The following is a 17,632-nucleotide window of genomic DNA, read 5'->3' on the forward strand; positions in this document are numbered from 1 at the left end:
GAAAGTATTAGATAAGGCTAATCTTTCTGAATGCTCTCTGAATGCTTGATTTTGCCTTCAGGCTTTACTGAAGGCAGATTCAGATTGTGCAATTATAAAATATTATTAAAGCTTAATTCAAAAGTATTTTTATGCTCAGAACTGGCTCAAGGCTTCTCAGTAGTGTCAGTAAAATTTAATTTTGCCACTTTAAAGATGAGGTGTGGTAGCCAGGGCTTCGATGCTCCTGCTAGCAGAAGGATGCAAGGGGAAGAGAGAGAGGAATAGGACTAGGGCAGAGAGGTGGAAGGGAACCCCTGAGAGAGCAGTCTAGATCTTCCCATTGTCAGTGGCAGAATGGGAGAAGATGGGGTTTGAGCATGTTGGCAGTGTTTAAACCTATTCCCAACAGTGGTCACTAAACCATCTACCATGACCCCTCCTTTGGCCACAGTCACAGCTAGCCTGTCTCTGCAGACCTTTGACATAAGCAGAATAGTCATCAAACCCAAGATCATTCTAATGACCTACCTGACTTTGCACCAGGTAATCCTATGAAGCTAACAATGCAGAGCACTGCCTCTAGTAAACAGTAGGTTCCCAGTACTTTCAAGTGGTTTTGTTAATCCTTGATCCTATCTTAAGCTTGCACCAGTAAACTGGCACAGCTTTTGTAGCAGGGTCCTGTAGCTGAGGCAGGCACCACGTTGCTATGCCGCTTCCAGGCCTGAGCTGGCATGCAGAGAGATGTCAGCCACATCTGCCCTGCACTCTCTAGTTTCAGAAGCACTGTGGGAAGAGTCAGCCCTCCCATCTCTGCCCTTACTTCTAAAAGTAAATATCGCATCTAAACAAGTGTATTAAGCTGGTTTTATATATTCATGTTTGTTAATAAAGATTTTATTTTTTTTTAATGAATGCAGCTCATCTGATTTTGAATGCTCCTACAAAATACATGGGCAGATTTTACTAAATTACTCTCCTAGCTGGGGCCTGACAGCTGACTATTTTGTGTTATAACATTACCTTGGTTTTAAGGTAAAAATGAACTCATAACTTGACCCAATTTATCAGTTTTAGTCTGAACCACTTTTGTGCACGTTCAATCCCTGCCTTCCTGGTTTTGGTGGAGTGCAAATATGTCTTATTAAAATAATGCACAAATTGTTATTACAAATGTTCATTAACAGGAAATAAAATACTTTATAGGGATTAAAACTCTTAGCACCTCAAAGTTATTATTACTTAAGTTCATCCTGTAGCTGAAACACTAATTTCATGGTATTTAGCCTCATGGCTAGAACAGTTTACATGAGATTAATTTTTCAAATTGTCTTTCAGGTATGCAAAAGGATGTGGTTCTGATACATATCTGAATCTTGTTACTGTTGGCCAGCCAGAAATAAGAAACTCCATAGTCTTAAAACATATACACACTCACACACACACACACAAAAAAATTTGCTCTAACGTGATGTTAAGATTTGTGATCTAAACTGCAATGTGAACTTAAGACCCCAATCCAATTAAGGTAGTCATTGGGATCAAGTGTGCAGTTGTATATAAAACTTTGCTCTTGAGACAAATGAATGAACTGAAGTACTCCTTCAGTTTCAAGGTATTGAAATCTCCTATACCTCACAAATTTGGAATTTTTATTGTTGTTTTAAGCTATTAGCAAAGGTGAATTTGGTCTTGTACAGTAAAAAAAATCGATAGATATCTGAGACACAGTTATCTCTACAGCTCTGTGTAGCTATATTAGATGTTACCATAAATTCAGGTATTTGCTCCAGGTTTCAAAATTTTCCATGTCTTAAGTACAACACCTATTTAATTAATTTTTTATCATAATTCTAGCAATATGGTTCCTTTAAGGTTATTCTAAAAATAATTTTGGGAAGCAGTATTAAAAATACCAAATCATTCAGTGTAAAATTAGGGACCTCCCCCATTTTTTTCCATCATTTATCTCTCACAGATATTGGTGTTTGATAACTTGTGTGGAGAAAGTATTTTGCAAGAATAGAGCTTGTTGATCAAGCATTTTGCCAGCAATTTCCTCTTTTTTTTCTGCCTGCTCACACAGGAGGTGATTCTTTCAGGGAAGTGCTTGGAAGACAGGGTTTTGATTATGTTATTGTTTGAGTCACTGGGTCTCCATGTATGTATGGTGGAGTTTAAATGTTTATAAATCGTGAATATAATACCCTGAAGATATGTTCAGTGCACAGTAAATCATTTTTATTTAAACCAACTGTCAGCTTCACCAGCTCAGCTTTAGCTAGAATCTTTCTTATTTTCATGTCATGAGTAATAATAACTGAAGTGCTATTTAGATAACAGTTCTGCTTCTCATTACTATGTAACAGAAAACCTACTGTAGAAAGCTTGTATTTACCAGGTTTTTATTATTACTGTGTTCAGTTAGTGAAGGCAGCAGCTGAGACTTAGAATACACTCTGTACCCATGGAGAGCCCTGTTGTCCTCAGTAGGTCACAGCAGAAATCCACTTGTACACAATATGATGCAGGGATGTGGTCCTACACAGGGTTTTTAAAAACTAGGATTACCTTCTTATCAAGTGCATTGAAGGCCCATTCCTTCTCTCAGCAGCATCAAACGGATTAAGGACAGGGGCTTAATATCATATATGTGATTTCTTTAAGGAAACAATGGACAAGTGGAAGCTAATTACTTCTTGATTTTAACTGGAATTACCTGTGCTGTGATGATTTTTATTAAATGTGCTGAGAACACCGTTGTGTCCACAGCTCTTCACAGGACTTCATTTTAGTTTTGCTTTTCCTCTTACAAGAAGAAATTAAAATCTTTTTTTCTTTCCCTGCTGTCTTACAGTAAAGGACTTGACTCACAGGCACATGCACGCTTGCAGATGTGTAGTTGTATTTTATATGGATTTGACTTTCAAAATATTATTCTGTTTTTTTCTGGTGGGCAACTGTGGAGAATTCGTTGAGTAACTGGGCCCTGTATCTCAGGATACTATCTGAAGTTTTGATGAAAAATTAAATGAACCTCTCTAAGGAATGGCACAAATATATGCATTCTTCCTCAACATGGTGGAAGTGCTGGAGGAGGGTTAGCTGGGGATGTTGTATGTGATGCAGGTAGGCTTTAGCATTAAAATTCTTTCAAAAGCCATAGGCCCCAACTACTTGTGCTTTTGGGCTTTTTTTAACTTCCTATGCCATAGAACCAAGAACTGAAAGTCGTTAAAAAACTATATGTCTAACTTAAAAGCTCAAGCAAATTATTAGAAGCTGTGGGCATCTGATGCAACACAATTGAGCTGAGGGTACTTAATGAGTTACTGATTAGAGCTTAATTTCTGTAGCTCATTCTTAGCCTGCACCAGTCATGATATAAACCACAGTTGATTAATCCTCCGTCACTGTGATTTAAGCTAATACCCTCTTCTTCCTTTGGAGTGAGCTGAGAGCCTGTTACCGTGACTCAGCTGGTGAGTCCATCAGTTGACTGTGACCCAGTCCCAGGCCCCAGCATACTGGGTGCCTCTGTGCTGTGTGTGCCATCCCAAGGGCCCTGCCTGGTGGGGGCTGTACATACCTGCTTGTATGTGTGTGCCTGTGTGCACTTTAGCTTATATCAGTACAAAGTTTTGATTCTGTATCATTGTGAAGTAGCTGTGGTTGAGTCTCTTCTCAAGGAGCTTTCTGAGGAAAGGCACTTTGTCATTTTCCATTTTGGAGTTTGTGTTATAAATCATCTTTTGACTGGTTTCTCCTTTGTGGTTCCTGTCTGAAATTTTAGTCCAATCATATACTTTAAGAATCATCTCAAAATGGTTTTCTTTATCCTCTGGAAATTCAATTCTTAGATCCCTCAAGGTCAGTAACACTGTTAACCTATTAACAACCAGCCTCTGACAAGAATCTGGAAATACTTTGAGCTATTCCAACTTGACAGTATACAGGCTGATTTTATTTTGTGTTTATTTTTTCCAGACTTCTGCTAACTGTTTTAAAAATAATGCATTAGTAAAAATGGTTTACTGTAATTACACTTAATTCTTCTATAATTTTATTAGTGATTACATAAGATAAACTCTCTATGATATTTTATTTATTTGGAAGCCTGAGAAGATGATGTGGTGGATGTTTATTTTCTAACATTAGGAACTGATTCTTCATAACCCTATATTTTGGGTTCACTGCATTATTAAAATGGTCTGAATTAAACATATTTTTGTTTTCTTACAATAGTGTACTTTTTCATCTGAAGCATTCATTTTTCCTCTTTCCTGTTCTCATTTCAAACTCTTGTTTCCAGAAGAAGAAGAAAAAAAATGGACAATTCTCTATCTATTCCTAGACTTTGAAGATTAATATTTCTTTGTCAGAACTTCTCTTTTCTCTCTGTAATGTCCTTGAAACTTCATTAGACATTTGAAGCTGGTGGATATGATTTGGAGAAAGAAGTGCAGTTGTTTAACCAAAAATTTTAAGTTTTTAAACGAAGGGAAAAAAAATCTTTCAAAATCAAGTCTATATTTTCTCTTGCTATCTAAGGAAATCCCTTATGATTCTGGTATCTGTGGAAGAGGAGGAAGCTACATAATACTGTTTTTAATAGATTTTGTCAGTATTTTGTCCTACTTTTCACTTTTCCCCTTTTAGAAACACAGACCCAATGAGATTTTTTTTTTTTGAGTAACTTCATGTAATAACTCCATATTGTTTTTTCTGTTTGTTTGTGTGTTGTTTTTCTTTCTCTCCACCTTCATCTCTTCAGGAAGTGGGAATAAAGATCTAGTTCTGTCCTATATTTTCCATTTGATAAATCTGTGATGCACCTTGCTGATCTTCTGAGTTTGATCTTCTAAGGAATAACAGCTGCATTTCTGCAGCATTTTATCTCTGCACAGCCTACCAGAATGCTGCCATTGTTTTAACTCAGGACAATTATCTTGGGTATGGGAAGGGGAAATGCCCTAATAGATATTTTCTTCTCTGTTCTAATCTATTTATGTTTTTGCTTTTTAACCATAGGTTTCTGTGCTCGAGAGGCAGATATTTGACTTCCTTGGTTATCAGTGGGCACCCATCCTGGCAAATTTTATACACATTATTATAGTCATACTTGGCTTATTTGGAACCATCCAGTATAGACCTCGTTACATAACAGGAGTGAGTATTTAATTTTATTTACTTATTTTAATGTGCATGTAAAAAAAAAAAAAAGTGTTCAAAACCCTGTTGCTCATAAATCACATAGAAATATTATCTTGGTTTAACTTTCTACTGTAATATTTTACATTTACTTGTTATGCTTTTGAGACACCTGCAATAATTAAGTGGTAACAACCTACAAAAGTTGAACATCAGTGTGATCACAAACTATGTGACAATATGAACTTTCAAGGGGTGAAGTCTGTTTAAAGAGTTACAGCATCCTCAGAATTACAGGGATTTAGAGCTAGAATAAATGCTAGCCGTAACTTCCGTAGATATACTGGACCTCCCCAACAGTTCCATGATTGATTATAGTTACTCATTATTGTTATTAATCATTGTTGCTGCAGTGCTTATCTGTTCTGTATATCCTTTCTAGAAATTATAGTCCAAGTTGAAAATGAAGTATGAGAATACGGTAAGAAAGGCAGGTTTGATGGTTACAGACTGAGGGCTGCAAAATAAAAGTAAGGATTTGGACCTCTATATTTTTAATCCATTTCTTTTCCTTATTCGGATACCCCTCATACACAAACTCAGTATTGCTATACTCTCTGGTACAATACAGTATTAATGGAATCCTTATTTTACACTCTGTTTGGGTTTTTCCCCATTTGTAGGTCTATAAAGACAGAATAACAAATCTGAAAGCCATCTTTCAGAACACCATTTGTTAGAAATAGATTTGCATAACAATAGTTCTATGAAAATTGACTGCTAGTTCAGTTAAAGCTTTTCAGAGACAGACAACAGCCAAAAAGGTTTGCCCATACACAGTCATATTTTCATGTCAAATGAAAATAACTCCACTTAATCTGTACCCACTTCTGCAAAGTCTGTTTCTTCTTACCCTTTTCCCTCATATACCAGAAATCACTCAGGAGATAAAAAGGTTTTGCTTGTAACCCTGCGCTGCCATCCATATTGCAATAGTGTGATGCTAACAGTAATACACTAACATTTATGTCTGTGTTTCTATCTCTGTGGTTTCCTATATACAGAAAATGTGTGTCCACATGTATAATGTCTTTATGCAAGCACACAATTTAATATATTCCAAAACATGTATTATCAACATTGAAAAATATATTGTAAGCTTTCAATATTTAGTCACAACTCTGGGAGTCGTGTGAATGTGAACTGGAGTTTTCTTGTGCTTTGACTATTACAAAAGGCTTGAAAATAAAAAACCAAAATCCAAGCAAGTGTCAGTTAAATAAAAAGAATAAAAAGTTCCATCCCAAGACTATTCCAAGGCATAAAATTGAGCATAAACATAAAAAGCTTAGCTGAGCTAAACAAAAAAGCTAGATTTAAATGGCCTTTTCAACAAGAATACAGAAAATTACCTGCTACAATGATGAGTGCATTGTGAATTGGGAGGAATACCAGCCTTGTAAGTACGTACCATTCACATGAGCTTCTAGGTGATACTCTTTGTGCCACACCATCCTACTAATTTTTGCATATATCTTTTGTCAGAGGTCCCCTTCACCCTCACTGTGTAGCTCATCTGGCTTTGTGAGTTTGCCTTCCTGGATCCTCTCATTGAACTGGATAGAAACAATCTAAGATCAAATTGTTTGTCTTGCTCAGATTTTGTAAGAGAGACCTGAATCTGCTGTCTATCACAGACTGCTTAGGTAAGGAAACAATGATGAAACTTTCATCCTCCATTTAGTTTGATCAACAGAGGAGTGCTGTGTTTTTTTCATTTCTACTGCTGCTCTCTTTGGAGAGACTCTAAAGTCAGGATGAGGGAAATGGTACTGGTCACTGGTGGGAGACATAAGGGAACTTCATCCTTTTCTTCAGTTCTGCTGGGCCAAGAGTAGGCACCTTGTTGAAGCTGGGCAAAACTCAGTGGTGTCATCTGACATCAGGAGTAAAGTTGTGAGTTCGAAGGCAAGAAGAAAAACAACAGCCTGTAAGCCTGCAAAGGTGTAGCTACGAGGTTTTCAGGTGAGTGGATGTAAATACTCAGACTTAATAGATTTTGCAAGGGTCAATCTATCTTGAGTGAACTCTATAGGACCCTTAATCCACAGTCACGTTAGGTACCACAAGTATATCTTGCTTCAACAAGACTACAATAAATTTCCTTTTTACTGTGCATGCTTCATAAAGGATATCAGAAAAAAAGTTTTCCAGAGGTTGTGAATCATAGGTTAAAGAGAGCAGGGAGGTTTTAAGGTGAGATTTAAAGAAATGATTCAGTGGCTTAGGGAGAAGAGGAAATAAGTTTTAGACATATAGGGCACCACAAATGAAAGTGTGTCCTTGAACTCACAAGAGTCACAGGAAAGTTTAGAAGTGGATGCAGGAAATAGGTGACTGTGTGGTTTCAGGCCTTGGAAAATAGTTCAAATTAAATAGGATGCAGGAATTATGGTGGACAAAGAGGACAGGAAATTGAAGTTTAATATCATCAGAGGGGTTAATCCTAATATATGTTCAGCAAGAACACAATATTTTTTGCTTTTAAACCTGAACCATTAACCAATAAATGAGCAATTGATGCAGGAGGTGAAACATCTGTTCTGAGGGTGGGAATGAGTGTCTTTTCAAAGATGTCTTTTCAAAAGATAATTATTAAGTAAGCTATTTTTTTGTGAAAACAATAATGATCAAAGGAATTTCAGTAGGAACAAAGGTTAGCCAGTATAATGACTGAGATGTAAATGTGGGTATTTTAGCAGTGCTATCATAGGATGCATCAATGCAAATGCCTGAGAGGTAATACCAATGCAAATTATTAAGGGTTCTGGAAAGAAACAATGTTCTTCACCTGGGTAGAGCTCTGCCTGGAGGCTCAGTTTCTCCCTATTCCTTCTATAGAGGGCTTCCAGCTGTGCTGATATGCTCAGCACATTTGTCATGCTACTATGGATTATTAGTTACCTGACTAATCTAGTGACTTTCTGCAATGGAGTAACTGCATCAATAGACAAGGGAAGAGCTATGGATGTAATCTAGACTTCCATAAGGCCTTTGATATGGTCTCCCACAATATTCTGGCTGCTAAATTGGAGAGGTATGGGTATGACAGATGGACTGTTAGAAAGAAGTGGCTGAATGGCCACATCCAAATAGTTATACTCAGTGGCTCAGTGGAATGATCCAAGTGGAAACCAGTAGCGAGTGGTGTCGGCTCAAGGGCCCATACTGGGACCAATAGTATTTAATATCTTCAATGATATAGCAGTGAGATCAAGTGCACCCTCAGCAAGTTTGCAGACACCACCAAGCTGAGCCCTCAACACAGGAAAGACATAGACCTGTTGGAGGAGGTCCAGAGGAGGGCCACAAAAATTATCTGAGGGCTGGAGTACCTCTCCTGTGAGGAAGGGCTGGGAGAGTTGGAATTACTCACCCTGGAGAAGAGAAGGCTCCGGGGAGACCTTATTACGGCCTTTCAGTACTTAAAGGGGACTTATAAGAAAGATGGAGAAAGACTTTTTGCCAGGGCCTGTAGTGATAGGACAAGGGGCAATAAGTTTAAACTGAAAGAGGGTAGGTTTAGATTGAACATAAGGAAGAAAATTTTTACAGTTAGGATGGTGAAACACTGGAACAGGTTGCCCGGAGAAGTTGTGGATGCCCCATCCTTGGAAGTATTCAAGGCCAGGTTGCATGGGGCTTTGAGAAACCTGATCTAGTGAAAGGTATTCCTGCCCATTTGCAGGGGGTGGGGGGGGTGGGGGGGGTGTATTAGATGGTCTTTAAAGGTCCCTTCTGACCAGACCATTCTGTTATTCTATGATTCTATGAAAGAAAACGAGTACAAAACTGCCACTGAATGAACTGATGTTGTCTCGTTCCTGCATGATGGAAAACCTTGGCAATCTCATTCTACTGTTCTCTTAACAATTCTAGAAAGCCTTCTCAGAATATATAAGGACAAAAAGTCCCATTTGTACTGAATGCCATTCTCTTCTCCAAACAGAGGAATATACCTGACAGGTGAAGCCCACCTTACGATTCTCCAGTGCTACAGTGGTAGAACTGTAAAATTAAGTACTTTCTTTCTTCACTGCCATGGGAACAAGATAAAGGAATGTCTAGTGGAGCTTGACAGTGACATAAAGAGATAGAGAAAAACTTAGAAGTGAATTATGAAATAGAAGAATTTGAGGACAATCATGTCTGGGAAGTAGATTCCACTGTAATTTCCACTGCTTATTTGTACCTTCTAGACCTGTTATATTTAATTCCTCTAGAATTACTTCCAACAAAGAGAGAATTTTTGTACAATTCTGTAGGGTTATTGAGCAGTGTTATAGACAAAGCAAGAGTGATAAGAAAGTGAAAAAGCATTTGCGCTGAAGAATAAATTCTCCTGCCTTGAGCATAAAGTGAAGATCCAATACCAATAAGGGAGAAAACTTTTAATCCGGAATGCATAACTTTGTTTCAAACCTGTGATAGTAGGAGATTGTAAAAATTGGTTTCTTGTAATGACCTATTCATTGCACAGTTCAAGTGGACTTTGTGTGTAAAGCAAAATTACACAGTGGACAACGTTACTAACATTTTCCCAGGGGTTAATTTACTCTCTTCTGGTGTTTTCTCCTCTTAGACATATTAGTAACACCCCCTAATAATAGTGAACATAGTAGGGACTCATACAGACCACAATATGCTAGCAGAAGAAAACAAGGATCTCAGTTTGACACAAAGCACATTTGCAACCTTTAAGAGCAAAAAGAATCCTGTACAGGATAATACCTAGTCACATTAAGTCTGGGAGAAAAGGATAGATTATTACTGGTACATTACTTAACACGTAATTGCTGATATATATTAAAAAAGAGAAAGAGGCAATTACCTTATGTCTGAGCTTCCTGCCACATCATCAGTCTGCCAAACCATTAGGCCCCAGAGAGTATAACTGAGTTAATCTATGTCTTTTTAAAGACTACACATTGTCAATAGCTTCAACACCCCTAGTGGGATCTACTTAATGCCTTATATGACAAGTAGCCCTGAGTCTACCAGGTCCATTTTGGAGTATTTCAGTTTTATATTGCAATTTAGTATCTTCCATGTTCTTTTTAAATGTTTTAAAGTAGTACATGAAAGTGTGCAGCAGTTCATCTGTCATATGTACATAGCAAGATACTATCAAACAATATAAACCATGCCATAGAAAACTATAAAACCAAGAACAACAGGGAATCTGCAGTTCCAGAGCCATGCTCTTTGAGCTACTTTTTTGAATTTTAAAGACAGGCTCCTTATAGTTAAGGATTTGGCCAGAATTTTTGGTGAGAAAACATTTCAGGAGACCGTTTTGCTAAATCTTGTAAAAGCACCAGTTTTCAGTTCTTTTTCGTAGTGAAACAGTTATTTATAGTAAAAGAAAAGGATTCTTATGCTTAACATTTTTTAATAATTGAGTTCTTCTGAGATCAATTTACTTTATCAACTTAATCCGATTTATTTTCCAGATACTTGTTTTACTTAAAATAAGAAAATGTATGCATTCAAGCTCACTGCAGGAATTATTAAAAAATATATTTTACTTCTGCTTTCTTTATAGCTGTTGGGGAAAAAATATATATATAAAAACCCATTTAATAAAGAGGAGGATTAAATGAAATGGAATGGTCATTGTACATTCTGGTCAGCCTGCAAGGCACAAAGCTCTTGAAGTCTATGAAGTCAGACTCCTAGCTGAGTCTGCTCTCTATAAAGGGGTTCTCAGGAAGTACTTTTGTCTCCATCATTCAGAGAGACAAATCATTCAGGGCTTCACCTTAATTGTACTTATGTGATCATTTACTGCATTGCAACTGAAATGTAGACATTATTTGTAGAAGGAGGCATATAGTCACACGAACTACTATGCTCTACACACCTTTTCTGAGCAAATTATAATTTGGGGACATAAGCAATAATCTTCTGCATAATCATTTTGAGCTAATGCCCAATAATGCTATAAGTACAATTAAGTAAATAAAGACCTTGAACATGTTAGTAACAGCTTTGTCTGTTGGCTGTCACAGGAGACTGTGAATCGGGATACTCATTCTTTTTCAAAATGTGCCATTGGCAAGATGTTTTGTTTGCTAACATGTCGTTCAAGCACACATAATGATATTCCTCAGTTTGTTCCTTGATTCAGTAGTTTGCCATGGATAATAATGAATGTGAATGTTTATTCTGTAGTTTGTATCTATGCTTTTTCAATGCATTCAATTACTGAATACAGTATTGTAAATTAAGCAACAAAATAGTTAGCTATATAAATACATAGATATTATACCTACTTATCTTTCAAAGAAGACCAGCCTCTTAAACTGCATTTCTGGCACAAGTGTGTTTGAAAAAGACAGGATTTCTTTCCTGCAAATATCACTAATATCAGCAACAGAATGATTATTTTTTTAGCATATTTTGTCACCATATTTACTAAAACCTTTGCTGAATGTGAACCAGAAAGTAAGCTGAACAAGACTGAAATAAATCCACTTAAAATTGGAAATGGTACTTGTAGGAAACATTTTTCATTATCCATGCTGTTCTCAGAGTAGAATTTCCAGGATTTATTGGTTTCAGTGAGGTTGAAAATATTATGATGCAAGTTGATTTGTATTTTAGTACTTACAGGCCATATCAAAACCAGGAAGTGTGTGACCACAGAGGTTGTTCTACTAACATTTCCATGTTAGCAGAAAAATCTGTGTCAGTAAAAACTGAAGTAATGGCTAAAAAGTCAGAGGTAATCCAAATGTATGTATACCCACTAGAAAAGTTAAAACAGAACAAAAAAGAGAGGTGCCTCAATGACAAGCAATAAAAAAGAATGTTGACAAAATAGTAATTTCTCCAAATAGTAGAATTCCAGAAGTTAAGCACCATATAGTGAGTGTGTGCCTTAAACAGGGATGACGGAATAGCTCTTTTATTTGGGAGGTGCATGTGTATAAAGAAGTTCTTACACTTGGGAAATAAGTGGAGCTACACATCCAGTAGTTTCAAGTCACAGTAATATAAGCACACTACCACTACATTTTCAATCAGAAAGATGAAAAATATTAAGAAAATACAAACTGTGCGAGATTAAGGAGACGATATCAACCCACAAAGTGGTCTTTATGGAAAGCTCTGTCTGCACCTAAATGGAACAAATGCTCAGTCAGGCCAAAGTTTAACAAAATAGTTCCTCAGTGCTTACTCATTTTGGTTTTGGGAGTATGGTTTAAAAATTAGTTACATAGAAAGTTTGCCTTCAGTTGAAAGTAAATCAGATGAGGTTTTTTTAAAAAAATAATTATATATGAGTCATCAGATAACAGTGACTACAATATTAGTGGTCACTGTGCCTCAGGAAATATCAAGACGCAAACATGTATTACTAATCCTCATCTTGGTGAAAAATAGGGAATAAAATCGATCATAGTTTAGGATCCCCAGGGACTCCCAAATTAAAAAGCAGACAAAGCAAAGGAGAGACAGCAGACTCATATGGCTACTTAGAGAGATGGTTAACTAAAATAAGCATCTCTGAGAGAGTTTGTGTCTGATGAAGTAAATTAAAGACAATCACTAAAGTTATAATACAGCATAGGATTGTATAGAAGTAAGAAAAAGCTTTGAAGAGCAAAGTGCATGACCAAGAGGTAAAGTACAGAATAAAAATAGAAAACTTAAACAAGCACTAGTAAACCTTCAAAATGAGTATTGCAAAGCTATTTTTGGGACAGTCTGATAAAGCTCCAAATCACAACATGAATTAAAATTATTACAGTGCTGGAGAATCCACCTCGACCCTGAATTAACCCCAAGTTTCATTCATGGTTTCATTTTCATTATGCCAGATAAATTGATGCTAAATGAAGCACTGGTATTTTATGCTATAGTAATTACTGCATAGGGGCACTTTCATGAAATACTTTCCATGCCATGAATAGCAACAGGAATTCTTCTTAACACTTTCCATGATAAGTATTCAATATCATTAACATTATCTTCATTACAGAATTTGTAGTAAATAGTTTGGTTGAGGGATGCTTGATGTTTGTCGAAGCTCACCTTCCTAAAAAGTTCCCTTGTCCTGGTCACCTTTTCAGTAATCCTCTTCCAGTTCTTGTCAGTGTTTTCTGAAATATCTCTGTGTTCAGAAATACCTGGAGCAAGAGCATGTTACTACAACTTTTTCTCTCAAAAATTCTTATAATACTGATAACAATTTGGATGTCACCGAAGAGTAGAGATTGGGATTCCTTTTATAGTCCGTCCGTTCACAACTGGATACTACCTCCATAAGAATGACCTTTGTAAACTTTGCTAACTGCTATTTTATTGGAGAGTGTTGCTCACTTCTGGCAGGTGCTGTGAAAAATTGGTAGGGCTGTAAGTAGAAGACTGCCCTTTGGACTTTAAACAACATTTGCTGAAAGGGATTTCAATTCACAGGGAGGTATGCTGTTTAATAGAGTGCTTTTGCTGCTGTTGTGTTAAAAGATGAGATTTTAGTATGTTGTGGATTTAAATGTGCTTTCATTTATATTTAAAAGGACAGGCTCAGCAGTTTACTTTTGAAACTGAATCTAGCTTTTTTTATGGTAGGGGTGGGAATGTGAAGGGAGTAGAAGTTATTGAATAGCTAGCTGGTCAGTGTCATAGCTATAGGGGTTCAACTAATCCAAATTTTGAGTCTAACACCTTGCACACATATAGAACTTAAACAACGAAAAGATTAAGTATTCCAATGGTCAAAAAGTCATTCTTTCTTTACGCTTATTAGTTAATTTATTGATGGAGTATTAAATATCACTTTAAAAAAGATGGTCTGCTTTTTTACCTGATAATCAGTCCAGAAAGGTAGCTAGGCTTCAGTTACACTGTCCTTTTGATTTTGACTTCTCCTTTTAGAAATGTTTTGATAACTTGCAAGAGATCTGAACAGATCTCAAATTCTCCAGCCCTTGAGAATGAGCTGAGCCTTGGGCAAATATGTTGGAGAATCACTTCCAGTGTAATATTATACAGTGTGCATCTGTCTTGACTGTATGGAAGTAGATGAAAGAAGGTAGCCTACAGTAAATTTCTCTGGCATTTTCTGCCTTTTTTGGCTCTTGACTTTAAAATTTTCATACTATTTAGAATAAAGTCCACACAAAGTAATTTTTTTTCATAGAAATTGTCTGAGTAAAGTTTGACTATTTTCATCTGTTCTCTTCACTGGAACATATTTAGGTGTGAGGCGCTGAGGTACAGAAGGATTAATCTAAAGGAAATTATGAAAAGGAAATTTCGTCTGTGTTCACAAAATCTGACCCAGCTTCTTCTTAAGAAAGTGTAAAATATTCTTTCAAGATTAAAGAGTACCCAGACAGTTAGTCTGCGAGCACTAGGGAAGCACAGTGCAAAAAAAAAAAGTCCCTGTTGATCAGAGAACTAGTCAAGACATAAAAAGGAAACAATCCCAGTTAAGTGATCCTAAGTCTCTGATTCCTCTAAGTTTTGTATAGGACATTACTTTTTCAGAAGTTCCCTACTGTCAGAAAACATATTTCTATAGAGAAAACGTATACCAGCCCTCTGGAGTTTCATTGTAGATAATTGAGTAAGAAGCTGTCAGACTCCAAGATACCTTTAAAATAGTAAAGATTTTGAAAACACAGTAAACTCTTCTTACTTATTTGAGCATGAAATCTATTAGGTTCTTAGAGCCACTGAATATTGAAAATTAATTTGGGATATTTTACGAAAGGTGAAAGACACCCTGGACAAAACTCCAGGACAGAGTTTGCTTCAACAACAGTTCTGCTTGGAGTTTTGTTTTCTTTTAGACTGCGACAGATTTTCATTAATTTTCAGAGTGGTTTTTTTTAAGTTTTCCATTGTAACATATCCTTTTAAAGATACTTAGCTAATACTGTTTTTTAAAGTCATATATATGTTGAGCATTAGAAGATGGAAAATTATAATTTGCATCATATAATGAAGTACAGCATTGATTTCCAGGACATTTTATGCAGAATCTGTTCAGTGCATGAAGCTGTCTGCTTTTTTAAATTTAAATCCTTAATTATTAACTTCATAGCAGGTTTCACTGGTGTACATTCATCCTTTCCTAATGCTTTTATCCCCTTTCAGTGAATCGTATTCACATTTTAAAAGTAGCCATTCAAAATGTCTTGCCCTTGTCCATTCCACAGAAAAGGAGGACAGTTTTCCAGGGTCTCCACTGAGGAGTACAGTCCAGTGTAGAACTGCTAATAACATATAAATGCATTTTCTTTTCATTCGAACCAGAGAGCTCACTAACAGAATCCCTTTAAAGGTGCCAAAACATGAAGTTCCTCTGAATTTTATTTTTTCTTTCTTTAGAATAGATCCTCCAGTTTGTCACTATAATGACAAGTGGGTTTTATTCTATAGTTTTTTTGTGGTTGTTTTTTTTTCCCTTTTTTAAGAACAAACAACCCTTCCTGTTAAAATAATGTCTAATTGGCACTTTGTAGTTGAAATACTATGAAAAGCATGGAGAATGAACGACTTAGCTGATGAAATGTGTTTAACAGATACTCAGAGGAAGAGATTAGAAAGAAAATCCATGAGTTTTGCCACTGCTACCTAAACTGCAGTTGAAAGCATTAAAAATCTCTCAAACACCCAGTAGCTCTGCCCAACTAGAGATGATTAAAAATCAAGCAAGGATAAGGTAATGGTTCCATTGCTCCAAGGTGGCCTCTGTAGTTCAGTGCCAAATATTTCTCTATATCTAGAGTAATCAGATTTCCTTGTATTTCCCACAGTTGCTCCTATACTTGTTACTATGGATTTCCACATTGTTTATTTGGTATTTTTTCTCGCTGGCATGTATCAATTACTGCTCACATTCACTTGCCTAAGAGGTTATAGCTCTACTTTTTTATCTTGTTAGTGTTTACAACATGCATTCATGGAGTATCTGTCCACCACAGAGCTTTCAACGTCTCTGTCCTTGTGTCACACTGCTGAAGTAGGGAAGTATTCCCCCCACTGCTTTACAAAGTGGGAGCCAAAACACTAAAAGACACAGACATTTGCTCAGTACCAGAGGAAAGGCTGTGACAGATCAACATGTGAATCCTTTTTTCTCAGGTTGCAAGCCAGTGCTTTACCCACTGCATCCTGCAAACGTAGAGATGCCCCAAACTCTCTGTAAAGTCTAGGAATAAAGATTGGGATCACAGCTACTTAACAGTGTGGAATAATTCTGTAAAAAAAAAAGAATAATAAACCAGTCTTTGGACAGTGTCTCTCTCACCAAGGGAAAAGTCTGCTGATGCCTCATGCTGTCTTTGTGATAACTCTTTTGTCAGACTCAGTGGCTGTTACGATGGTGGCTGGGACTTGTAGTTGCACTCCTTCCAGGAAGAGATTTATATATTTTAATTAACAGCTTATACCACAATGAGATAAGCATTAGAAAAGAACAGGAAACATTGCCTTTGGTCCAAACTATCTGTCTGAGTCTCGCATTCCTCTGCTCTGCTGCCTCTTTCAACCGGCTGCAGGTTCAGAGCTTGTTCTGGAGTGCAGTCCCATAACAATGGCTCTGCTGCAGCTCCTCTTTCTATTCCAGCTCCTTCTGTGCTCCTGTCTATGTCTTCCTCTGTTCTCTTCACTTTGACTCAGCCACTAATCTCTACATGTATATTTAAAATGGCATTGCACTGCATGTAGCTAAAACAAAGCTGTCCATTTTAAATTAAATGAAGTCTGAATAACAGTAGTCACCAATATGTTGCACTGAAACCCAGTTCTTGTTTTGGCCAACTGATTAAGATTTAGGCAACCTCAGTCATTCAAGTGAAGCAAGCATTAGTCATAGTTGTTTTATATCTCTTCACAGGATGACCTGCCAGTACCTGGCACCCGTCCTTATATTTTTTTTTCCCCGAGAGTTTTTTCTAGGCAATGTGACTGGTTCTCTTCTTCTGTGAGTTTCATTGTCACCCTGAGCTTATGCTTCAGGAAGGGTGCATTGAGAATCACACAGAACTATACAATCCTATTCATTTACAAATCACTAAAATCTTTCCAATTCTGAGAGAAGATGAAGATGATTTTCTTCAGTCATATTCCAAATGTGACTCTTTTTTAGCCTTCCAAACAAGAACCTACATAAAAATCTTTCTCTAAACTCCTTGTCACAAATCTCCATTTCAGAACTTCAGAGATGTTTCTCACTTCCCATCTCTACTTATCTTTTTCAATTTTTAATGTTTTCATTATGATTTTCAGCTCCTGAAGCTCTGCAAGAAAAGGGACACACTACTTTTCTCAGGCTTTGCCTGTTGCTATGAGTACCATTACCAATGAAGATACATTTTCTGAATGACACTGAAAGGCAAGATAAAAAATGAGTAGAGCTGTAAAATGCACTATTAAACATGTTCCAAAAGTTCCATTACTCCCTATTTCTATAATTTAGCTG

General features: G+C 36.7%; 1 protein-coding gene across 1 annotated transcript in view; it reads left to right on the forward strand.

The window, feature by feature from the left end:
• Window positions 1-411: 411 nt before the first annotated feature.
• NKAIN2 (sodium/potassium transporting ATPase interacting 2) overlaps window positions 412-17,632 on the forward strand; it is a 298,231-nt gene continuing 281,010 nt past the window's right edge. Inside the window, exons 1-2 of the mRNA XM_035900700.1 lie at window positions 412-525; window positions 5,014-5,151. Of these exons, the coding sequence (XP_035756593.1) occupies window positions 412-525; window positions 5,014-5,151 (252 nt within the window). The remainder of the gene's footprint in view (window positions 526-5,013; window positions 5,152-17,632) is intronic.

This window comes from Egretta garzetta, unplaced genomic scaffold, assembly GCF_000687185.1.
Source record: "Egretta garzetta isolate BGI_Z169 unplaced genomic scaffold, ASM68718v1 scaffold18, whole genome shotgun sequence".
Lineage (NCBI taxonomy): Eukaryota > Metazoa > Chordata > Aves > Pelecaniformes > Ardeidae > Egretta > Egretta garzetta.